The sequence below is a fragment of the Hirundo rustica genome, chromosome 11 (assembly GCF_015227805.2).
Source record: "Hirundo rustica isolate bHirRus1 chromosome 11, bHirRus1.pri.v3, whole genome shotgun sequence".
Classification (NCBI taxonomy): domain Eukaryota; kingdom Metazoa; phylum Chordata; class Aves; order Passeriformes; family Hirundinidae; genus Hirundo; species Hirundo rustica.
Window position 1 is genome coordinate 13484043 of NC_053460.1, and position 25874 is coordinate 13509916.

General features: G+C 41.2%; 1 protein-coding gene across 6 annotated transcripts in view; it reads right to left on the bottom strand.

Annotated features, from left to right (window-relative positions):
* PHKB (phosphorylase kinase regulatory subunit beta) overlaps positions 1–25874 on the bottom strand; it is a 72895-nt gene that overhangs the window by 7241 nt on the left and 39780 nt on the right. For 5 of the 6 annotated variants that reach the window (XM_040075077.1, XM_040075080.2, XM_058422035.1 and 2 more), the window contains 13 exons: positions 19302–19357; positions 19056–19149; positions 15522–15605; positions 15221–15325; positions 14321–14403; positions 14152–14242; positions 11752–11813; positions 11501–11663; positions 10630–10711; positions 7877–7934; positions 6045–6135; positions 4289–4491; positions 2066–2200 (listed from right to left, as the gene is read on the bottom strand). In XM_040075077.1, coding sequence (XP_039931011.1) covers positions 2066–2200; positions 4289–4491; positions 6045–6135; positions 7877–7934; positions 10630–10711; positions 11501–11663; positions 11752–11813; positions 14152–14242; positions 14321–14403; positions 15221–15325; positions 15522–15605; positions 19056–19149; positions 19302–19357 — 1307 coding nt within the window. Of the gene's footprint in view, positions 1–2065; positions 2201–4288; positions 4492–6044; positions 6136–7009; positions 7101–7876; positions 7935–10629; positions 10712–11500; positions 11664–11751; positions 11814–14151; positions 14243–14320; positions 14404–15220; positions 15326–15521; positions 15606–19055; positions 19150–19301; positions 19358–25874 lie in introns of all 6 variants that reach the window. The other variant, XM_040075078.1, reaches the window with a different exon arrangement.

The following is a 25874-nucleotide window of genomic DNA, read 5'->3' on the forward strand; positions in this document are numbered from 1 at the left end:
GTGCATTTTCTGGACAGCTTTGAGTTCTAGGTAATTGGGATACACTTTCTGAGAACAAAGATGATGTTTCAGGTTAACCCTGGAAAGCCAGGGCTAAGCCAACATACAGTGTGGGCTCTTTTCCTGTATGTATTGGATAAACATGACAAGTTAAGAAAAAATGTCTCAGAAATCACTTCTCAATTAAACACTAAACTACCAAAAAGTCATGTCTACTATGAGAGTTTCATCTTATTGTCCGTGCAGCTCTGTCCTTTGATTAGGACAAGAAAACTTCTATAAAAGCAGAAAGACCAGCGGTGTGGTAAAAATAACAAGTTATTTTCTAAATATAAAAGAGAAGTATTTGAAGGTGTCAGAAATGCTCTGACCCATCTACATTAATAGAGTTGGGAAGAGAATCCTGCAAACTGAATAAGCAAAGTGAGTTTTGGAACTGTTTGGACCATTAAAAGAACAATGCTCCGTTTGAAAAGAGTGTCTTGCAATCTTGTGACCTACATAAGTAGATTAGAAAGTGTAATCCGTGGAGTCTGTGCTTGCAAAAATGTTATCCTCTGGGAAAAATTGGAGAGAGGTTTGTTTGGAGAGACTGTTAGGGAGGTAAATAGACCATTAGCCCTTCCTGTATGACAAATTAATTGGCAGTGAGATATGGTATCACATTAGCAGAGATTTTGTTCTAAAAACATCGCAAAAGTAGGAAAAACTGTCCTCAAAAAGAAAAAAGGAAAAAAAAAAGGAGGAGGAGAAAAAAAAAAGAGTATTCTGTATTTCCTGGCAGGAAGTGAACTTTAAAAACAAGTCACTAATGGGCAAGTAAAAACGAGTTAGCAATACTGTACAGGAAGAAGTTAGAAAAGAAGTTAGAAGATTGAAAGTTTCGAAGGATATGCTGGTGAGCTTTTGTGCTCAGGTAACCCAAAAAAGAATCCTCATCCTCAGAAACCCAACCCAAGTGCCCTTCAGTGACCTACCCATCATGTGCTACAGGGATCAAAAGCAGCAGCTGCTGTGGCATCACAGGTAAGGTCTCTGACAAAAACTGCTGCTTGAATTGCTTACTGAGATGGACCAAATGCTTCCTAAACAGCATTAATATTTAATGGGAAATGCTGCAAAGGGGTTGTTCTGCTGTGGTTTTACAGGACAGTGTAGGCACCAACACGAGCAGAGACAGCAGCTGAACAGCCAGAACTGATAAGCACAGCCAAGCCTCTGAAAAGCATCTGGGAGACACAGAGCACAGCCAGTGGGACCCAGAGATGAGACAGTGACTGAAGGAGCTAGTTTCTCAGGGATTACAGACTGGGGAAAACACTGGTGTGTTTGGAATGAAGGAGGAATATGAACAGCAGCATGTGTGCTGTAATTCCTCTTTGTTGAGAGGAAGAGCCCATCATCCATCCAGCCAAGGGCTATGGAAATGAGCAGCAATATGATGTGCCAAAGGTTAACTTAACTAGAAGTAAAACCAAGAGGAAGCGTTTTGACTTCGCTCTTCTCAATAAAGTTAAGTGGAAATACTGCAATTTTAACTTTTGTCTTGCATACTTGGTATCACAATGAATGCTTTTTTTGGCAGCTAGTTACAGCTTGGAGAAAAGATTCCAAGTTTCAGGCAGTGCCACTATCTTGTAAGAATTCTTGAGAACATCTGCTCTTACTCATATAATAATCTAGAAGGAAGCAGGCACTGAACAGTAGACAAACTGCTCTTACAATTACTCAAGTGGAGGTATTGGGTAATTTTTGGCTCCTTTTCCCACATCAAAGAGTAACGGTTCACATTATAGCAGACAGATCTCTTTTCTGTGGCAGCAGAAAGATTTCCACAAAGATAAAGCTGAAAAGGGAATATGCAATAAAAAAGAAACACTTCTACAATCTGGGCCTGTGTGAAAGAATGAAAAAAGCGCATTTTTGCTACTTTCCCTTAAAAAATTACACAACTGATTACAGATGCCTGATGATTTCAGGTGCACACAAAGCAGTTCAGGAATGAAATGCACTTGAACAGAGGTTTCTGAGTGAAAGCAGGAGCCACAACCCCACACCTCGTTACCTGCCCGGCTGCTGAGGCTGCAGAATATCCAGCAGGAGCTGCTTCACCTCACTGGGGGACATCTGGTACAAGTCCTTGGCTGGCAGATCCCCAGCACGGATTTTCAGTTCATACTTCATAGCATGGATGATCCATCTACGTAAGGGGAGGAATATATTTATTCATTAAATACAGAGCTTCCAAATAGGAAAAATTAGTCTAATAAAACAGCTCGTAAGAATTCCACACGATCCTGCTATTTGGCTGTCAGGACGTGCATGAAATACCAGACAAATACTCTCCTACTCTTCCTGTTTGATTGGAACATGATACGAGCTGAAAGGGATAATGTGCAGATTTTAAGAAATGTGTTGTGGAGCGTGTTTTCCATAGAGAAGATTGATTGGACTACATTCCCTATATTCCATGTTCATTAAGACCAACATTTACCTGCCTTTTGATGTTAAAACTCCTACTCAGAATTATGCTCTGACTGTATATGCATTTTGGTGATGAGATTTAAAAAGCCATAAAATTTACAATACGTTTACGAAGACTTCAGGGCTTATTTCTAGTTTTAGCCTTTGAAATTCCTTTTTGCAGTCTATCACACTTTCTTTTTCTACTCCTTTTTGAAAAAACACTTCATTGAATAAAAATACAGCAACAGTAAAGATTTTTAGCCTGAGGTACCAGAGAGGCAGAACTTGGCAAAGTGTTGAAGGAAAATGCCGAGTTTTATTGTGCACATGATGTAAAAGCAGTGCTCCAGCCTCTGATGCAAGATCAAAGATGAAATAAGGTACAGGTACATCCTGTAAGCCAGGTAAGCACAAACTCAGCCCCTTTCCCTCTACCTGCTTCAGTCCAAGTAGGCATTAACTAACAAAAGGAAACTGAACGAGTTTTTCTTCAAGGAGTCTGTAGCACCTGCTCAGAGCCTTTCTGAGTTTATGTGAAAATGCAGAGAGACATTCAGACTGTCATCTCTAGAGCCACATTCCATGGTCATTTCACTGTTCAGCTAACGAGATGCAGAATGGCTTTGCTTATGCAAGTCAAGTCATGCTCTTTCCTAGGGAGTTCTTAGGAACTACACAGAGTTTGGAGATGCCTGGCCAGCTGATTGAGTGTTGCTTTACATCCGAGGGTTCCATCATTGGAGGTGCAAGATACCAGGGAGTATTAGGGCCCACTACATTATGCAGAATTTGCTGTTTTTATTTAATTTAGCAGGTGATGAGAGTCTTTCCCTTGTTACTAAGATTAACAACAGCTGGCTCAGGAATTCCTTCCCCACTCATGACTCAAATGTGTCTTGTGTCAGTCCCTCGCTGGTATTTTCTCTTTGCAGTGGCCTACAACCACACCAAAGTCAAGAGTGGACCTTCTGCTGAGCTCTTCACTGATAAGAGGTGAATTCAAGTCAGCTGGCTGGCAGTTTTTACAGTAATAGGGCTGTCAGAAACTTGATCTATTTCAACATGAAACCCTGAAAACAAATCAATAACAAGACACTAAATCAAATCATTATCAAACTGGAACGGCACTTCTGTGAGAAGGTTAATTTTGCTCACTGGAGTGGGTGATAACACTGAAATAAAGGAAATTGAATCTCTAGCATTAACCTTGGGAGAAAGGAAAAAAAAATCAAAAAGGATTAGCTACAGAGAATAAGGAAGGGGAGGAAGAGGAGTAACACAGATCTGTAGAGGGGACAGAAAAGCATTTAAGTGCAAAAGGATACTTCCAGTTAAATGTAATACAGGTGATTTTTGGTTTTATGATGACTGGAATGTACTGCTAAAGAAGAAATATGAATCTTGTATGCTAGAAAAAAGGCTGCTGGTATCTCCCTCCAGTGCTGAAATGCTGTGTTTTTCTCTATGGAAAAGATATGGAAGATGAAACAGTTAAGTTCTGATTCCAAAGTGTGCTCACTGATTCTGTAAATCTCAGTCAGTAGCACCTGGCCTCTTCAAAGAAGTGTTTATTCAAATGCATGTCTCTTCCTAAATGTGAAAAAATTAATTAACTTCTATGGGTAGCACAGTAAATGCAGATACCGTGGAATGTGACAACACTCCAGCACAGCCTCTCTGTAGGTCACCTTGTCGAAGAATGAAAGAGAACAGGTGGGAGGTAAATGATGCTTTAACCTTGACTCAAGTTTGTGGTTCTCTGAAGTCTGTACATTCCCCTGCAATGCCAGAGGAAATAAAGGACAACAGGTACTTTACTGACCCAATCCGTATCTTCAGCATCCCACTGAACAGTTCTGGGGAATTGGAGATGATCCAGCCAATGTGGATGACAAGTTCCTGCTGCACCACAGCCTCTCTTTCATCTTGTAACTGGCATTTTTCATAGATCATGTCCTTAATCACTGCTGGTGATAAGGGGTTAGAAATAACTGCTTCCTCTTGGCCAAAAGCTCCCAATGTCACCTGCAGTACAGGGAAAACAATTCAGAGGACAGGGACGGGAAGAAAAGCACTGCAAAGCAATTCAGAAACTAAACTGCATCATCTCTGCTTTGTTTGTTAAAAATTTCACATACAAGGGTAATTTTATGTCAATGCCTGATGCTTGTTAATACTGTTAATTGGATGCTATTGACGTAATAAACTTCTCTAACAACCACAGTGAATATGGGATATATTTTTCCAAATTAAAATAAAAATACAAGACCACTGTTTTGGTTATAATCAGGACTGTACATTAGGTTTAGTCAGTTATATAATTTCATACATTTCATCTGTGGAACTCAATTAAAATTCAGAATTAAATTTATAGTTTTGTTTTCTTATTTCTACTAGCATGCTAGAAGTTACAGCCTTAATTTTACGAAAATATATTGCTGCTACGGGATTGTTTAACCACAAAAAATAAAGGAATTGTATTAAAATTCTTTTTTAATCTTGTGTCAGTAAGACAGCAACACTAGTTTTTGTTCTATGATAAAGATCATTGTTATAACACGATCAAGGAAGGGAAGTTAAGTTAAAAAGCTGCCAATAGCTTCAAATTGTGCTGCATGCAGGTGTAGTCCTCTCTAGAGCTGAACAGCACCAGAAACACAAACCCAGACCTCAGTCTGGAGTAAGACAACAACATTACATGTAAGCAGGTGTACACATACATACATTTAATACAAAAATACAGAAATATTCAATTGCTATTATTTAGAAGCAGCTATTCATGAATTTAATTAAAATTATTGTGCTGGGGAGGAAAAATAACGTTCTCCTTAGGAAAGGGAAAAACAACGATGATTAAACTTTCTTTGAAACAGAAAACCCTGAAAGACCTTTTGCTCAGCTGCCACCCACGTGTTGTCTTACACTCAATCACACAGAGAGTGGTTACATTTTCATTAAAGTCTTTCTTTCAAATGATGCCTTAATACTTCACTCCACCTACTTTTGTCAAGTAAGAGGGCATGCAGATAAAAACACAGAAAGGTTTGGGTGAGAAGAGACCTTAAAGATCGTCTCGTTACAATGTTCCTGCCCCAAACGCCTCCAGCCTGAACACTGCCAGGGATGGGGCAGCCACAGCTTCTCTGGGCACCTGTGCCAGGCCCTCCTCAGTCTCACAGGGAGGAGTTTCTTCCTGAGATTTAATCTAAACTTGCCCTCTTCAATGTAGAGCAATTCCCTCTTGTCCTGTCTTTGTCCAAAGTCCCTCTCCAGCTCTCCTGGAACCCCTTTAGGCACTGGAAGGGTTTCCGAGGTCTCCTTGGAGACTTTAAACCCAAGGAGTTACCTAAACCACGCCCCTTCCTGCCTTCCAGAAATGCTGAACTGTCTTTTCAGTCTTATTCTTTCATTATTCAAAATGATTATTCAATTCCAAATACAATTATTAAACACATCTTTATTTTCTCTGAATTTCTCTTCTTTGGTAAGGTCTTTTTTAAGCCATTGCAAAATGAACAAGCCATTTGTTTAGTTTCTGTTATCATTCCTTAGTGCAGTTCTGAGGAGCAAAGACTTACCTGCTTGCCCTGAACTAAAACATTAGTAATAGATGGTGCAAGGCTGTCCACTAGTTTACCTAAAAGACTTGCTGCGAAGCGCACAACAGACCTGAGGGCAGAAAACAGAGCAATCCCACTACATATCACATGCTAGTTTAATGAATTCAGATAGCAGTCTGAAGTCTGCCACAGCAGAGATCTCAAAATTAACTCAGTGAATACATACATCATTTACAAGGTGCAATTCGGATCAGATTTTTTTAGGCAATTTTCTGTAGGTTTTCATTTTTTAGTTCAGATATAGCTCAATGGATCCAAAATATATCGAACTCATTAAACTACCAGCTCCATTAAAAGCTTCTTGTTCTCTTCTCAACACCATTAAACAAAGGCAGGTAAGAAATGCCAGCTCCTCTCTTATGACACTTTCATCATTTTGCAAGATAACTTTGCTGATTTTTCAGTCTACTTTAAGGAAGAGTCAGAGAGATTTTGCAAGAGAAAGTGTAACAGGTAACACCAAAGCCTTGCTGTGTGCTCCATGCTGAGGCTCCAGTTTGCACGTGCAGCATGAAAAGAAGAGACTTGTGTCCCCTGCCAGGTTAAAAACAAGCTGTAACTTCTAAGAACCACATTTTTCCATATATGTAGTAGATGGCTAAAGATATGAATACATCTAATAATAATTTTCTGACAGAATACAAACAAAATAGACCTGCAATTGAGCTTTTCTAGCACAGATTTCGAGGCTACTAAGAATCATTTACTCACAGAGATGAGGAATAGGCTGTAATATTCTATGGTGTTAGTAAAAATCCCAAACAGTTGATGTTGATTCATGTGAAAACTGCTACACACTTCTTAAGATCAAGAGCAAAGCATTTCAAAAATGCATTAGCTGATACTATCAAAATGCAAATAAGCCAAAAAAAACCCAAAAAAACATCTCACAGAGCTGCACTTCAGATTTCTGGGCACTTTACCTGTTTCCCATGTACCAGTAAAGTAGTAATATGTGGGGTTATAGAAGAAGAAAATTTCTGTGCAAATGCAGCACTGTAGCGCAACACCAACCTATATGTGTGTCACATGGCAATCATGGAAGAGAAATGAAAAACAGTTTACATATTTTGTTTCCAAAAATACTTCTGATTTTTATTAATTACAAAAAAATACCACCAAGGTGTTTTGGTTCTACCTTCTTATTGGCAAAGGCCCATTTAACTGCACGTAGAGACAAAAATGAAAAACATATTTATATTTACTGACCTGTTAAATAGTTACAGAGTGAGAGAACACCGTTCAGGATAGGCTTGACTTTGATAAAAAGAAATTAAACTTCTACTGAGCTTCAGGGCAAAGAAATTAATAAACAACATGTAAATATCAACCTACTCACTGAAACCTTTTAAAGTTATTGTGTCAAAGTCAGGCTCAAAGCAAATTACTTCAGGGCAATAAATCTGAGTTAGGGCCTCAGCTTAAATGATTTACATCTGATCACCAGCCTTCCTACATAAAGCTATTGACAGTATTTTATCATGCCCTGTAAGAAATGAGAATATTAACATTCTTCTCACATGATTTCAATTTAATGAGGCCTGCGTATCGTACTCAGTGCAAAACCAGCCCATTGCTTTTGTATTTTAAAAGATAACAGTAAGAAACTGCTTCTTAATTTCTTAAAGCCAATTAAACCAGACCTTCAGCTGCCATGCACCAATACAACTGTCAGGAAGGCTGCCGTTTTCCCCCTTTACGTGTGTGAGAATCCAGCCTTACTTCCTATAAACACATTAGGAAAACAAAACCGGTGTAAGCCAGAAGGAACACGATATTTGTGTACAAACCAGAGCTTTCTGCTGCCAGCTCGTCTGTAGATTCTTTCAATGTGCTCAGCAACAGTCCCTAAAGGCATGGAACAAAAAAAGAAGAACAAAACACATGCAAAAAACGATGCACAGGTTTTCATTTAACAGTGACAAGGCAAGTTTGATGAGACCGGTTAATTCTGAATCTGCTTTCGTAAAGCACTTATCTATTATGCTCAACATCTAAAATTCAGATGCAATCAAGTCCCCTGTCTCCCAGTGTATGTTGCTATGAAAGCCAAACCAGATTTCAGCTGAATTCGCTGCTCATGCTGCAGAGACACCTATACTATCACCTGTTCTTGCAAGATATTGGGGAAAATTAATCTACATAGAGATTTGGCCTATAAAGGTACACCCAATCATAAGGTACATCCTCAAAGTGCAGAAACCAAAGTTCTTCAGCTTCTGTTTTCAGATTTATGCTTTATTGACTGAGTGATTATTTAAGGTCAGTCTCAGTAGTCTTCATGCAGGGAACTCTTAGTCAGACTCAGACCATTCAATACAAGGTGCGTATTATTAAAATTATTACCAAATTATTATTAAAAATGTTATAATCACCCTGTAGTTCATATGGGATGGCACTGAGAGGTCTGCACAAGTTAGCTCTGAACTCTCAGAAGCACAATTGCACTTTTTTCGGACCTACTTGATTTCAATGAGCTTTGAAGTTCATCATGATGATCCAAGGTTTGTAAGTGGTAACACTGCTTGCTTACAGAGGTCAGGGAATCTGCTTTGAGCTGGTTCTAGAGCAAAGAACACAACCTACAAAGGACTAAAGAAAGCTCCTTAGGCTCCCAAAGCCTCACAGACACTCCAGGTAACTGCTGGAAAAGGCCCCTTTGGAGCTTACATGGGCCCAATGTGCAGATTCCACCACAACTTGCAACAATGCACTGGGTTATCAGCCAAGGTGCTTCATTGCACCTGACGTGGCTTTCCAGTCCCGAATCATGATTTTAAAGAGTTAAGATTTTAGCTAAGGGCTAGAAGCAATTTATATTGCTCAAGATGTAAGTTAGATTAGTAAATGGTAGGTTAATGATTATTAGATGCCCAAGCTAGAGCTAACTGTTATATTATGAGCTTGTTTATAGAAAAAGTGGAGTAAAAGAACTGTCATAAGAACAGATTGAAACCACTAAGAACAATGGCCAGCACCTGGACTTGGTATCAATTAATCACAAAGCAGGGGGCCTTGGATCGTGCCAGAGGGTCACAGAGACCTGATGAAGACTCTCCTGACTTCATCCTTTGAGACCACTGACCCAATTCGAGACCACCGACCCAATTCAAGAGAAGAATTGTGCACGTGTGAAGGACTAATAGCCTCATTTTAGTGCAGAGCGGGGATGGGAGGTGCTGGGGTTATGCATATGTATTGTAGGTAAGATCTTGGAAAATAAATAGAGAGCAAAGAGCCTTGTTCGGGGCGGCCACGCCTTTGGGAGATGACTCCCGTGCCGCCCGCCAGTGAATAAACATACCACTTTCTGTAACTTTAGTTAGTTACAGGGTCTTTGTCTGTGACTGTGTCGGTTTTTAATGACTCAGTCCTACGTGCAGATTTGGGCATCACAATAGAAGAAAGATAAAAAGATACTAGAGAGTATCCAAAGGAGGCCCAGGAAGATGGTGAAGGATTTATGGAGGCCATTGAGGAGTGGCTGAGGTGACTTGGCTTGTTGAGCCCAGAGCAGAGGAGACTGAGGAGAGACCTCACTGGGGTCTGCAACATCCTCATGAGGGGCAGCAGAGGGACAGGACCACATCTCCCCACTCTGGTGAGCAGTGAGAGGCCCTGAGGAAACAGCTGGAGCAGTGTCAGGGGAGGTTTAGGCTGGGTATCAATAAAAGTTCCTCACCCAGAGGGTGGTTGGGTGCTGACCGGGCTCCCCAGGGCACTGGGCACAGCACCAAACCTGACAGAGCTCAGGAAGCTCTCAGGCACATGGGGGATTGCTGGGTGTCTCTGAAGGATGATGATCCTTGTGGGTCCCTTCCAGCTCAGAATAGCCTCTAGATTCTCTGACATTTTTAACAGCAACAGAGATGTGATGTATGTTTATGTCAGTACGACAGCTCTTCTGCACATGAACCAGCCATCCCGTACCAAAATGAAGAAGCAGGGCGTGATGAACAACTAAGAGAACATCATTTGATTTGAATAGCCCTCTTCTTCTGAGCAGTCATATATGAAAAGGCAACTAAAAAGCAACCTTTGGAAAAAAAGACAAAACACCAAACTTTGCAGCACAAAACCCCATTTTCAGAATTATATTACAGGAATTTAGACCCTGTACTCTAAAACAAAGCCATAAGACAAAACCAGAGCTTCACAGATACATCGAGGTCACATTACATCAAAGCAGAATAAAAATTCAATATAAAGCCTCATATAGTTCAGACTGTTACAGACATTTAGACTTGTCTTTTGTTTCCCTTTTCTTCATAAGGTCAAATCCTGTACTTTTTTCTAATCTACGCATTCAAAATTACAACCAGATACAGCACTGGCCTACAATATAAAAGCATTCGTATATCCAGCAGCTCATTCCCCACCACACCACATCAATTTGCATGTCCTGTTTAATGCAGAAATTGCTCTAAATGGCAGAGAAAAGAGCTCCCCAACTGCTGGCATGCACAGCTATAATTCATGTTCATTGCAACTAAACATACAGCTGCTTCCTCCGTGCTCAGAACAGGTAAATGGAAGCTCTTACCTTCCTTGGTGATAAAATTCGGCCCTTCCCTTTTAAGCAATATACTTGAGAGCAACACTTGACTTGCCAGGCAATTGCAGTCCTTAAATAAAAAAACAGCAACAGAACCACAAATAGCCTTCAGACCGTCACTGAAGCAAAGCCAGAACAGCTATTAAAGATTTCAGGTGAAACCAAAGGGCCTTTTCTTTTCAATTTAAGGGAAAGTCCCTGTATTTTATTTTCAAGGGGATTTCACAACTATTCCATACCCTATATATGCTGTACCCTTGTCTCTGCTGCTTGCAGAGGCTTCTCTGTAGATCACATTAAGCTGTTGTAATTTGACCTTGGTAAAGTTTCCTGATTTTTTATTCTCAGGTCCTTTAATTTATAGCAGAAATGCTTGTAATGAAATAGGGAACTAAGCAGAATACTGTATGTGTGTGTCAACACTAGATCTAGAAGAGTTACTGACAGTTTTCCTACATACTGGAAACAAAAGCCAGATTGGAACTGTCCCTTGATGCCATTAGGAGGTTCCCAGTCCACCCAAGTGAATGCCCACTGCTCAAGTCTTTTGTCTTGCAGTTTGTCAATAAAATATCTGTTCTCAGACACCTGACAAACAGATCCCCTCCTAGATGGTCACTTAGCACCAAGGATGATTGGGGCAGCTGGGACAATGCAGAGCCAAGAGTTACTCCTGAAGGGCCAGGAAGCTCTGTGATAACACAAAGAGGATTCCCTGGGTATGGAGAGGAATCTCAGACATTTTACTGTGCCCCAACACTGACCATGCTGGCCTAAGTAGGCTGCTGCTAAAACGAGCATCAGCAGAGAATTTCTTATTCCACGAGAACAAAGTTGATAAAAGTACACTGTTTCTTACATTAAGTTTCTGCAGGATCTCGTATGTTGACTTGTTTTTCCAGTCATTAATATTTACATCTGGTTGCTGCTCAAGTTCAGAAGCATTGGGAGTACTAGATTGTCTCTTGACTTTTGAATGTTTTGGAAGATCCAGCTCCTCCAAACTCTTAAATACAGGAGCCCTGAAAAATAAGTATTTAATTTCTTCATGGTTCAGAAAATATTTTAATAATCAAGTAAGTCATCACTACTATTTATATATAGCCTTACTCTTCTGTTTCAGTGATGCTCAGGAAGTCAAGTTGTTCAACAACTGCTCCAGATATTAATGTCTGAAACGAAGAATTGAAAACAATTTTTAAAATATGCACATAACTATACAGCTGGGTTTTCATCTCAGTATGATGCTGGTGGTTTCCACTGAGAAAGTAGTTTGTTTATCTACAGTTCCAAATATTTTACACTTTCAGAGTATTTTTGCACTTTCATGAGGAAAAAGACAGAAGTCTCTTGGGGCTGCCATCTCCTTTTTGCTCGTGTTCCATTGTGATTTTCCTGTCCATCTTCACCAAGCACTGCCCACCCCCCTAAGCCAGGGCTGATGAAAACCCTTGGGACAGGATTTGCATTCCTGGAGTCCTGCACAGTCCCCATGTCCTGGATCCCAACACTCATTATTCCAGGGATGCCTGAAGGCCAGGAACTTTTCCTGTCAGGCAAACACTGCAAAGAGCATTCCCACTCTGTATTCATTCCCTAATCCAAGCATGCCTGGCCCAAGTTTGCACATCAAATGCAGCTTAGAAATACTTCCATCTCAAAAGATCACCCAGCTGAAACTCAGTGCTGCATTTATCTGATGCAGTCATTACAATTCATTCACTCTGAATTTATACGAATTCCCTATTTATCTACTGCCAGGGGAAATGTATTGTACCACAGCATTTTTAAGACTGCTTTTGATGGTTCTAAAATTAGCTAAATAAAACTGAGTGTGTTTTGTGAACTTTTATATTCCATTTTCATTGTACACCAGTTGCAGTAAAACATTGATCTGTTACGCTGTGAGACGACAGAGTATAAAAACCCTGCTTTGCTTTCATTACCGGTGCCATTCATTCTTTGCCTTGCACATCTGCTTGAGCACATGATGACAATGAAGGTAAAAATCAGAAAAGAGCTACAAAACTTCTGAGCATACAAAATTTTAAATAAAATCAGATTTGGTATATTTTACAGGAAAAAAAGAGCATTCACCCAATTAAAGACACATTCTCGCTTAGGCATGTTTAACATGTGCACCTAAATGAAGCAGCTGAATGCAACTGACAAAGATCAATATATATATTTTGTTGGAATACATGAATTATTCAAGAAAACACCATGAATGAGACATGTCCTTTGTTCTTTTCCCAAATCCTCCCCTATAATGAAACAAGACTGTTAATAAAATGTGCCAACAAAATGTGCACTAAGACAGATTCCAATTCAGCTGCTGGAGCAGGCACAGGCTATCCCAGCAGGAAAGGCACCATCTCCACTGGCCTTCAAGTCAAACGAGTATTTGTTTGTAGTCTTCCCATGTGCTCTTTTTAATGGCTCACAAATAAAGCAAAGACCAGTGACTGTCAATGTCTTAAACCCTTTAAAACAACTCCTCACTTTTTATATTAGACCAGGATCTTTCCAGAAGGTCAGTGGTTATGGAAAGGAAGGTTTACTCCCCAATGGCTGTCCAGTGCAGTGCTTAGAATAAAGACACAGGGAGAAGGAGAAATTTCTTGTCTGATAAACCTTGCTTGCAAAGCAAGAAAGTCATTGCAGTTAAATAAAAAAAAATAATAATTTAAAAAACCAAAACCCACAACAAACCAAACCACGACAACAACCCTGCAGCCAAATGAAAGGCTTTGCATGGGCAGGAATGGCATTTGCTGGAGGAAGAATCAGTGGTACTAAGAGACTACATGACCTAGGTTTGAGCAGGAGAAATCCACAAAACTTAAAGGTTCCAAGGATATCTTAAACCATCACAGCTAGAAGCATTTCCTTTCCCAATGATCCAGCTCTTCCACAAATTATTGATTTTCTGGAGAACAAGAAGTCATTAATCTGTCTTTAGTCTTCTCTCTTACAAAAAAAGGATAGTTCAATAGGTGTAAACTAAGATTAACGAGCACATAGGAGTATATAAAATCAGCACCTGTCTTGGTAATTTTCACATTTTAATGAAGGAATGTTCCTGCTCTACGATTTATTCAAACAGTAAAGATGTTAAAACTAGATCTTAGTTCTTGTAAGAATTTTAATATATGTGAAGCACCTTTTTTTCCCCCCTCTGTGATTACCTAATCAAAAGAAATCCCTCAGTGCTTGACACCGTGGCTTTATCCTTTGGTAGTAATTTCACAAGACTGCCTAACAAAACACACCCTTTTCCCTTCTGAAAATCCTCTGTGAAGATTATGTCTTTCAAAAGACTCATCAAAAGGAATTAAAATAAACGCATGTGTCTGTTGAGACAAAACAAACAGTACCAAATGTCTTGAGTCTCGACTCTTTACTTTTATGAAACGAAATAAAACCAGAAGTCAGATAAACCCCAAAGCAGTAAGAACACACGTACCAGTAGCAGGAGGCAAGAACACAACAGCAGGACAAAGGCCTCACCTGCACTCTGTCAACGTGAACCTTCACTCCTCCAACAACGCCCTTCCGAAAGGCTGCCAGCATATCTAATATGGGACTGAACCTGCTCCCTCTGAAATGTGAAACAGCTCCATTAATCTTGCACTCAGGTAAATCCCACACTGCAAATCCTGCTTTTCTCTCACCCTACCTGATGTTGTCCTCCCGGATCAGGACCACGAACAGGGGCCGGCCGTGCATCTTCCAGTACTGCTTGATGAACTGCAGGGCGTTCTGGGCAGGGAACAGGGGCAGTCACGAAACCTCCCAAACAACACCACAAGTACAGCCTGCCAGAACACACCCTGCAGGACATCAGAGGGCCCAGAGCCCTGGAAACCCCCACAGCCTAAAAACACCTCAGCTACTAAAGCACCAACAGCTTTCTGCAACAGGCACAAGCTGCTGGCAAGCCCCGCTATTTCCTACGTGTTCTGAAAATACTTCTGAGCAAATGGATGGATAGGGGAGCAAACTATGAGCCAGTGCAGCACTCTCAACTACAGGCAACGACCTAGAAAATGTGTGTGGGGATGAATCCAGGGCTTGAATCCCAGCCACTGGGATGGAAGCACCAGGGCCACCTTCTGACGTTGCTGCTCCAGCCCAGGGCACGTGGCGGGTGAGCTCTGCACTGCTGCCAACCTTCCAGGCAGGGAAGGGGAGCAGGTTTTAATATTTGTGCAAAATCAAGTAGTGTTTCCTCCAGGTAAGGCTTTCATATCTCCTGTAAACACCAGTCTTGTTCCTTTTTTTCAGCCAAGAACGTTTGTTCTCCCAAAGAAACAAATGGTAATTTGCTTGCCGCCCTACAGCATTCCCAGTCACTTTGGGGACAGGTTTTTTTGTCACAGAGAGATACTCACTAGATCTCATACTGGGCTGACAGGATATTTGTCTCAATACACTTTCTAGCTGCAAGTTTATTTTTGCATTATAATAGTACACACTGTACTGCGTTCCCCTTTCAGTCTTCCGTTTTATCAGACTGCACAGTTTATTCTTCTACAGACTATTTTTGTCAGTTACTCAAAGGAAAAGTTACAAATACCTTAATGTCATCAATCAACATCATAACATCCTGAGACATGTAGAAATCACTGAGATCAAAAATGATCGAGTAGCAAACTACAGTCTTCCCTAGTATTCGATAAATCTGTTGAGAGAAAAAAATTCCATTAATCTTTTCTTTAAAACATTCATCGGGGCCAAAGACAAGGACTTGAAAGTCATAAAATATTCATAAAATAACATTACATTTCAACTAGAATTGTCTAGTTGAAATCGTACAGACTAAATGTTTATCTGAAATATTTGTCAGTTATGAGAATATAAACTTTTTTTGTAATAACCTTTGATGTTCCAAGGCATCCTATGGGTCTGTCCGGTCTTCCAGATAATCCCAATTTCTCATTGACTCCCAAATGGAAGTAAGCCTGTGAGAAAGAATCATGAAAACTGATAAAAACCTAGGTTCCAGCCTTTCTCACGCTCCTGCCACATCTCACAAAGAAGGCTGTGTGCAGTCTGCTCTGATTAGAAAATGATTCAGAAAATGTGGCTGGTTTTGCTATTCAGGGTCAGGCTTTTTAAAAAATACTTGCTGTTTCCTGTGTTAGGTCTTCTTTTTAACTTCTTGCTCCTATTACTTTTCTATTCTATGTAAGTAAAATATTTATTGATTTTTCAAATTGCTTATTGAAATAATTTTTAAAGGACCATTTGCATTTATTGGCTAGCCAAATTTGCCTTCAGTAATGCCTTTTCAGGGAGGATATAAAAGTGAAAGAGTAATATAAGAACCCGTTAAAGATCTTATTCTAATTTTAGTACAAATCTGGAAAATTAACGCGTCAGCAACACAAGCAAGAGGGAATAATCTCATTATTCATAGCTTGATTCTTATTAGAGTTATGTATGCCTAGCATTACTTCAGCTGATACAATTTTGCAACAACAGTCTTCACTTATTACATTGTATGAGAATAAAATCACACGAAAACAACTAATCTGTGAGCAAGACCGTATAAAGGTATCAATTAAATCTGATTGAAAGATGAACTTGCATTACTGTAAAATATTCAGAATTCTGAACATTTTCTGAACTTCAATCTTTCTTTCTGTTGTAGGAAGATAATTCAGAAGCAAAAAAAAGCTAACACTTGAACAAACGTTACACTCAATAGCTTTCTATTGCTGTCATCCTGGGCCTCCCTGATCCTGCCCATGTTTCTGCATTAATACCACGAGCTATTTAAAAAAGAAAATCAACAAAATTACCTACATGACCTGTTCATCCAGAGAGAGGAACTGCATTCAAGTGGGGAAGGATGGAGATGTCAGAACACTGATAGCTTTCAACAACTCATCCGTGCATAACGAAGCCAAACAATGCTGAACCTCTTCTCGTGGTAAATAAGGGAGACAGGGCAATTTAACACTAAAAGGACCTTCATTTTGCTGGAATGCACAGCATGGAATGCTTTCTCAAGAAAAGCAGGACTGCATTAGTAGTGTAACATGTTTCCTTGAAGACTCTGTAGCCTGAGGGCCCATGTTGACACACAGGCCACTAAAGCAGTCTCCTGCTCTAGTTCCAGCCCTCCATCCTCATCTGTTACAATCAAAGCTCAGATGCAGCACCAGGCACCGAACAGTGCACAGCTTCATTCCAGTCCAGCTGCTTCAAACACCTTCGGGGTTTTTTATTAAAAAGCCCTTCAATTCTGGATTATTAAGCTGCTAATAGCAAGAAATGGCTGTGAAAGCAGACTGGGCTGTTGGGTTGATTTATGAGCACGATCCAAAATGCAGTGGTCTCCCACACCATCTGTTTCTGTGCTACCTTTCCTCTCTCGGTCCCTGCCTACGTGGTATTCTGCTCCTCTCCTGTGCTGTACTTCCGCCCCAAATGTGCCTTTTTCCTATGTATTACGTGTATCTTCTCCTATTTTATTAGTTATATCTTCCTTCTCTTTTCATTTCCCCGCTGTCCCCACTTTGTGGATAGCTTTACATGACTTCAAGTTCTACTTTCAGCCCCCATCCATTTGTTTTACAGCACTTTTTTCGACACGTGCCTATTAATAAGTCTAGAGATTTAAACTGTTATCATGTGCTAATAGAGCAATTCAAAAGTTTCTGATTAAATTAAATACTCCTTAGAAATGACAGCATCAGAGCAGGAAATATTGAGATCCCTATTTTCCATCAACCTTCTATTCCCCAAAATACATTCATTGACTGCTCCACCGCTGGCTTCCTCTCCCCTCCAAGGATCACAAATACTACCAGGAGCACTTATCTGTTTGCTTTTTGGTTCATTTTGGTTATTGGCATAAGCCCCAAGATCAAACCCCAGTTCTCGTAACACCCCAAACACTCTCTTTACTTCACAGCTCTGGCAGAGCCTTTATTAGAATCCCATTAGGAAGAGATTTTGTATCAGGTGAATTAATATTTTCATGGCACTCCTTTAAAAAGTAATTTTTGACGAGGCAGCTGTACCTACCCATCATGAGGATAAAGGAAGTGTCAGAATTGCCAGATGTCTCAACAGCTTTAGAAAAATAAATCCTAACACAGACTTTTTCATAGATAGGGATTTAATCAATAATAATAAAACTTAATGAAGGTCTCATTGATTTGTCAGGGAAACCAAAGAAGTGATGATGACAGAGAGACAATATATACTTCTACAGTGAAGTTATGGAGTATTCATTCGTTAAGCCAAAGTTTCACAACAGAATTTCAGGACAGATACAGACAAAGAGAACATATTTTGGAATACATTATCAGGAGAGCTAGTGAGTAAAAACGGGTTCAGCAATGAACAAGGATGAATGGAAGCAGGGATATTTCTCTTCTCCCTGTTTTAGTCCTTCTCAGGTGTTAGTGGCGCTCGTTATTCAGGGTAAGCATTCTTCTGAATAAGCCACAGCCAGGTACAGCAGATCCTTCATCCTTATGCACTTAAACCCAAAATACGTTGCTACATTCTCTATTTTTGAGTTGACTTTTTGTATTGTGTCCTACAGACTCCTGCCACAGATCATGGCATTGGCCACATGACCTCATTTTTGAGGGCGAGCCCCACAGAGTGATGTGTTGTGCAGCTGGGACCGGGGCTGACAAGCAGAATTGTCACTGCACTGCCCCCAGACATCCCTCGTTCCTGCCTGGGACCATCTGCACAGCCCAGGGTCAGGCAGGAGCTTTGTGCACCCCATCTCCAGCCAGCACTAGCAGGGCCAGCCTAGGCCTGTGCGGATGTGGCTGCCTCTCAGGAGACTCCCTGCCCAAGAGAAAACAGATCCTTCAGCGAGGATGAAGGGGATCCTGAAGATGATCCTTCATCCCAGTAATTTCTAACTGTGGTATGTTCAGTGTGCTCAGCTAAAGAGGTAAACCAAAAAGGATTTCAACCCCAAAACTTCCCGGATAAAGGGAATCCAAGGGACAAGAGTGACAGATGTGGATACTGCCTGTTACAGGGCTGCACTATGGAATCCTATGGTGGTTTATGCCCACTGCCTTAATCCATTTCTTTGACTATTGCTCATTTGCTTGTTTCTCCATCAAGATTCATCCAGTTTACCAAGCTACTAATGTTATTAAAATTTTATTATTAATTCATTATACTTTGGAAGTGACTCAGGCAATAAGCCTAATCAAATAACACAGAGCATGTGGGCTCCCACATTTCCCTGAAAGCTGCAGGCATCTGTGACTTCCAGTGCCAGCACACCTTGCAACTGCATTAGGAGGGCAGAAATATGTAAACACAGCTTAGGGACATACAAGGCTATAAGCTTGATAAAAATCCTCATTTTTACAGAAGAAATACACAGATTCAGGATAAATAATTTTAAATGCAGAATTCCTTACTTTGACAAGTTCTTTCTGAGCCCATATCTGAATTGGTTCCACCTGCTGGGGGGTCTGAGTTTGGATTCCATATGTGTTCAGAAAAACTTGTAGGCTACAAACGAAATACAGATATGTTTAATGACAAATCACAGAATAGTTTTATTAGTTCTCTTGGCAGCAGATGTACACAAGTAGCAGTATTTTATTTTACACCAGTTCAGATGTATTGTTCAACCCTTCCTTATCGCAAAAGTAAATACATACCGCTGGCTTTCTGCTATCAGGGCCACGTGTACCACCAAATCATTTTCTAAAGGACCCTGGAAAATAATGACAAAATCATTACTGGCATTGCTAACTAAAGATTTTATTCAATACAGCATGACCAGGGACAATGGCTATTTAAACAATCCACAATTATGACAGCACTGTCTGCATTGCTTTTTCTTGTGGTGTGAGCAAATTGAAAGATTTATACGTCTCAAGCATACAGGAAGCCTGCTCTACCAATAATACTCTGCAAGATACATTTTGGAGAATTAGTAATAAGCAGATTTCTGGTAATCATTACACTGTTTGGGTTAGTTTAGGGGTTTCTTTAATTAAGAAGAACTACATAGGGAAAACACTTTATTTCATACAAAAATGTAGAATTTTTCCAGTCAACACATCTCCTATATGCCTAATACGACCTAGTGTTTTGATACATATTTTTGTAATGAGTGAAATTACTCAGCTTTTTTGGGCAAACAATAAAATTCACTTAGAATTTGATTTCACTTAGAACTTAATCTCAACCCTTAACTCTGAAAAATTGTCATCAGACAGCTGCTCTTTAGTGACATGAAAGACACTACATTTCACAGGAGACATCTGCATTTCCTTACATTGTTTATTACACAGACACTTCACACTTGAAATAAATACCAGTATTTTATATCAGGAAACCATGCAAATAGGAGTGAATTCAAGGTGTTGGGTGAAACTCCCTGGGTCTCCATCTGGCAATTCACCTTTCCTGTCTCTGGCAGAATGAGCCACGAACAACCCCCCTGGCCCTTGTTCACTCCTCTGGCATTCACTGACTGTAAAATAACACAACTTAGAGCAGCTCACACTTTCATTGCTAAAATGCTTTTGCTTACTCTTGTCTAGAAATTACCAGAACGTGAATGACAGGAGTTAAACACATCTTCTATTAACTGTATAAAAATACAGCATTTTTTGTGATGATACAGGGACAGATATTGATTTAGAACAAGAAGCTCAGAGGGAACACCTGCTTGCTCAGGCAGCTGTGAGTGTTCATATCAGTAAAGATTAGGGATTTGCAGAAGGAATTCTTGGTAACTTTTTCCCTGAAGTCTGTCAACACTACATCTTCACTAAAATTTTTGGACTTTTTGCCACATGAAATAAATTTCTGGTGAAAGTATGTGCACAAGGAGACCAGATGAAGCAGTCAGAAATTCAAGTGACAGAAGATTTCCCTGCTTAGCTTAAAATCCTTGTGCATCACTTGCACAACGTGTACCACTTGCATTTATACAAACAGTAGAAAAACCCAAAACTCAGCCATAATCATTGTGTATGAAAGAAAAAGCAAAAGCCCCCCCACACCTGAGAACAAGAGAGCAGCTTCATAATTGTAAATAACCCGTGAGTTCTGCACCTCACACAGCCAAGGACAGGAGTCATTTACAGCAGTGGTGCTTCTAACACAGGCCAGAACTACACAAATGCAGCTACAGCACATCTGGCACAACACAAAATCTGTGTGAAAAACTGCTAGATCTTTAAAGTATTGTGGAAAAAAATCCAACTATCATTGCAATACAACTAGGGGATTGTTGTAACATTAAACAGAAAGTTACTGTTACTGTCATTTGACATGTCACAGCCTGGAGGATCACAAGGAGTGGCCTAGAGAAACACAGACCAAAATAAAATAGATAAAACACTCCAAAAAAGGAAGCCACCTTTTCCAGTGATGATTGTGCTATATAGTATTTGCTGTATATTTTTAAAAAAGAAATATTGAAAAGCATTAAACTGCTAAATAGTCTACTATCTAAATCTTGCTGCTAGAAACTCCATTTTAAGATCTTGGCTTTCACCTTTGTCTAATAAGGCTAGCTCAGGTATTGTTCCCACAACATCCATCACTGTCTCCCCAAGACAGCACAACAGCCCCCCTGCCCAGGCTCCCCCTCCTGCCTTGTGTTGCCACCTTGGATCCTTGGCAGAAGGGTCTGTTTCAGCTGTATTCTGCACGCTGTGCAGATGATAAATAAACCTCAGAAGAACAAGATGAAAGACTGATTAGCTGTTCTTCCTCTCCAAAAAGGAGAATTAAAAAAAAAAAAAAATCACATCACAGTTTTTAACAAGGTTATAAACTGTTGGAGGTAGGATAAAGGGAAAAATCCCTGACTCCGTTCCTGGCACAAGCAGAGAAAGCAGCTCAGTACCAGCGTCTCACTGCACAGGTGTTATCACTGTGCCCTTCTGCCTGCACTGCCAGGAAACCTCAGAACTCTGAAAAACCCCCATTCATTGTGAGCAGGTGAGAAAGGGGGCACAGCACTGGAGAGCCCCCAGGGAAACAGCACCATGGGCTTCCCAGGCATGCGCAGTGAGGAGAGGCAAACGGGAACAGCTCACAACAGGAGAGACTGCACTGCACCCTGGCTGCTCCTGAGCCACAACCCGGCTGTCCCAGAGCTGTCCTGGCAGCACTGACCACTGCTGAGCACCCTGTGCCCATTGGCACTGAGCTGTCCTGGCAGCACTCACCACTGCTGAGCACCCTGCGCCCACTGGCACTGAGCTGTCCTGGCAGCACTCACCACTGCTGAGCACCCTGTGCCCACTGGCACTGAGCTGTCCTGGCAGCACTGACCACTGCTGAGCACCCTGTGCCCACTGGCACTGAGCTGTCCTGGCAGCATCACCACTGCTGAGCACCCTGTGCCCATTGGCACTGAGCTGTCCTGGCAGCACTGACCACTGCTGAGCACCCTGTGCCCATTGGCACTGATCTGTCCTGGCAGCACTGACCACTGCTGAGCACCCTGTGCCCACTGGCACTGAGCTGTCCTGGCAGCACTGACCACTGCTGAGCACCCTGTGCCCACTGGCACTGAGCTGTCCTGGCAGCACTCACCACTGCTGAGCACCCTGTGCCCACTGGCACTGAGCTGTCCTGGCAGCACTGACCACTGCTGAGCACCCTGTGCCCACTGGCACTGAGCTGTCCTGGCAGCACTCACCACTGCTGAGCACCCTGTGCCCACTGGCACTGAGCTGTCCTGGCAGCACTGACCACTGCTGAGCACCCTGTGCCCATTGGCACTGAGCTGTCCTGGCAGCACTCACCACTGCTGAGCACCCTCTGGCACTGAGCTGTCCTGGCAGCACTCACCACTGCTGAGCACCCTGTGCCCATTGGCACTGAGCTGTCCTGGCAGCACTGACCACTGCTGAGCCCCCTGTGCCCACTGGCACTGAGCTGTCCTGGCAGCACTGACCACTGCTGAGCACCCTGTGCCCATTGGCACTGAGCTGTCCTGGCAGCACTGACCACTGCTGAGCACCCTGTGCCCATTGGCACTGAGCTGTCCTGGCAGCACTCACCACTGCTGAGCACCCTGTGCCCACTGGCACTGAGCTGTCCTGGCAGCACTCACCACTGCTGAGCACCCTGTGCCCACTGGCACTGAGCTGTCCTGGCAGCACTGACCACTGCTGAGCACCCTGTGCCCACTGGCACTGAGCTGTCCTGGCAGCACTGACCACTGCTGAGCACCCTGTGCCCACTGGCACTGAGCTGTCCTGGCAGCACTCACCACTGCTGAGCACCCTGTGCCCACTGGCACTGAGCTGTCCTGGCAGCACTCACCACTGCTGAGCACCCTGTGCCCACTGGCACTGATCTGTCCTGGCAGCACTCACCACTGCTGAGCACCCTGTGCCCACTGGCACTGAGCTGTCCTGGCAGCACTGACCACTGCTGAGCACCCTGTGCCCACTGGCACTGAGCTGTCCTGGCAGCATCACCACTGCTGAGCACCCTGTGCCCACTGGCACTGACACATCAGCCCCCTGAACTCAAACTCAGCACATGTATGTGCTTCAAATTCCAAACCAGCATTAGGCAGGTTTAGAACTGTGTTGACTGTGGTAGACATTCCAATTGTATTAATTGGAATGAAAGCAAGAATGTATTTACAATTAACATGACAAAACAAATCATCCAATATGGCCCCATCTAAATTAGACATGCTCTAATCCTAAACATAAAAGTCTTAAAATATCTCAGTCTATCTATAAGTAATAATTGTAGTCCTTTCTTTATGTGTTGTCTATTTCCCTGAAAGTAAAAAATAAGGAGTCTATTATTTTGACTATTCTTTTCCTAATTCTCTTCATCAATAGGCATTAATCTTAATTCCCAGTACCTGAAATAAAATCCTTACAAACGATTGCTAACTCTACAAAGCAAAACATTAAAAGAATACAGTCATCACATGCAAAGAATTCAGTTAATTAATTGTAACCCTAAACACATATTTCAGCTTAACTCAAGATAAAATAATCCTGCACTGGCAATTTAGTCAGGTTATGATTTTTTGTTAAAGATGAAATTAAACATAAGACAGCAATAAATCAGCTTTCACATGCACCAGTAAAATAAAAAACAATTCCAGAAAACCCCCACCCTACCTTACTTCCTAAATGTTACCATTACCATCCAGGCCCTCTTCTATGCTACATCCTTCCGAAACAGAATACAACAACCCAAAGCAGTCAAAATCTCTCCTGAATCTGGAGACACTAAAGAGGAGTCACAAAATAAGCTCTTCTAAGGAATTCAGTTCTAAAGAGTCACCCTGAACCAGAACTCCCTGCATTATCTCCTTTCCAAGTAAACAGAGTATGGATGATTCCATTTCTTCTGAACTCCTGGGTGGGCTCTAACCTGAGCATGAGGATTGCAAAGCAGAGGAGAAGGAAGCCCTGTGACTGCTGTTAGACTTCAGTGTGTTCAGGAACACAGGCTGAACCCAGCTCCAGCACCACACTGGCACTTCCCCAAGAGAGAACATATGGACACAGCCTCCTGAAAGTGGAAAAGAACTGGTTTTGGCACTGAATTAGGAGAAAAAACATTTCCTTCAAATGATAAACAGACAAAATTAATATTAGTGGCTATTATGTTTTTACTGCACTGCTCATTTGATGCCTCAGTTTTCTACAAGCAGTAAGATTGTCCTCGAGCTGATTTTCTAATGCACTCCCAGCTGTAATTATACATAGTTATATATATACAGTTTTCATAGCACTCTTGCCTTTGGAGGTCTATACTACCTTCCTTTTCTTGACCTAATTCTTCATTGATGTTTCTAAGCTGTAAAAGTAAGGTTAGAATATTTGAAATACTTTCCATTGCTTGCTTAAATCTACACTATTATGTGGGTATCAGGCATGTTTTTGTAGTGGCACCAAAGCCACAAATATATTAAATTAATCACATTTTCCAGTGGCAAGGGTTTACAGTTTACAGTCAATGCATCCACAATATGAAAATATGCCTACATGGAAAACACTTTTCTTGAAGAAATATTTACTTAGCACAGAGCTTCAAATAAAAATTTAAAAAGCCTTCTTTTTGGTACATCTCCTTTCAAAACACTGTATCTCAACAAAAATTATATACACAGGCCTCTGAAATTTTTACATATCCTTGTTTATTGCTTACAGGAATAAAATTTAATACAAGTGGAAATAGTTTTGTGTTCAATTTAATTGAATAATTCTTTATCTATATGGAAAAGAGAAGACATCATTAAAGAGAAGAAACTACTTTTGATTTCTGAAGACAACATTAAGATGTGCTATGTTCTCATTTTGTATGGTATTTTTAGTCATTTTCCCTGCACTTTAAGGCAAATACTAGATACTCATTTTGCATAAATTAGCTCAATTAGATAAAATGGCATAATCAAATATTCAGACAAACTGGTTAAGCAAATCTAAAATGAGGATTTAAAAAGCTAAACTCAAGATTCTTGTCTGGAATTTGAAGACCTTTGCTGGTACAGCTCAATTGAGTCATGCCAGGGCATCTTTAACCTTCTCTTAACAGTGACCCATTTGACATCTGCATGAAGGAACATTTTGCCCTGATACTGCAGCAGTAAAACCACCCAAAATACTGCAGCAGCTGCTTCAGCACAAACAATCCCAAAGAAATTCCACAGCCACCTGACAGCCTTACAGGGACATGAATCCCTCTGGTCACCGTTTCTACACTGCTGCTCAGAGGCTGCAATGCCAAAGGCCTGATGCCACAGCCTCCATTTCCCACTCATTCAGAAGGGCATCCCTTCCTTCCAACCCACACTGGGAACCACATCTTGGAGAGTTTGGGCATTTACATGTCAAAGAAACACATGCAGAGTCATCTGCGGCAAAGGAGTATCACCACCGGGAAGAACAGAGGTATGAGCAGACCTAGGCATGCTCAGAACTTCCTTTCTTCTTCATGCATTGGCTGCAGATGAAGTAAAATATCAAAATGCAGCTGTTTAAGTTAGCTTCAATGCATTCAACACCATTGACTTTTAAAGTCCCTATTACACTGCTGAATTTTACAGGGTAGCTGCATTTTACTAAGTTCTTTATTGACTCACTAAGTGGCCCTCAATGAGTAAGTCATCAGAAAATAAATTATCATTGTTTTATTTATTATCACTTTTGGGAAGCTCTCAGGGCAGAGGCAATTTCTCTCTGAAGATCTGAAAATTGCCTATCACATACTGGGTACCCAAACAG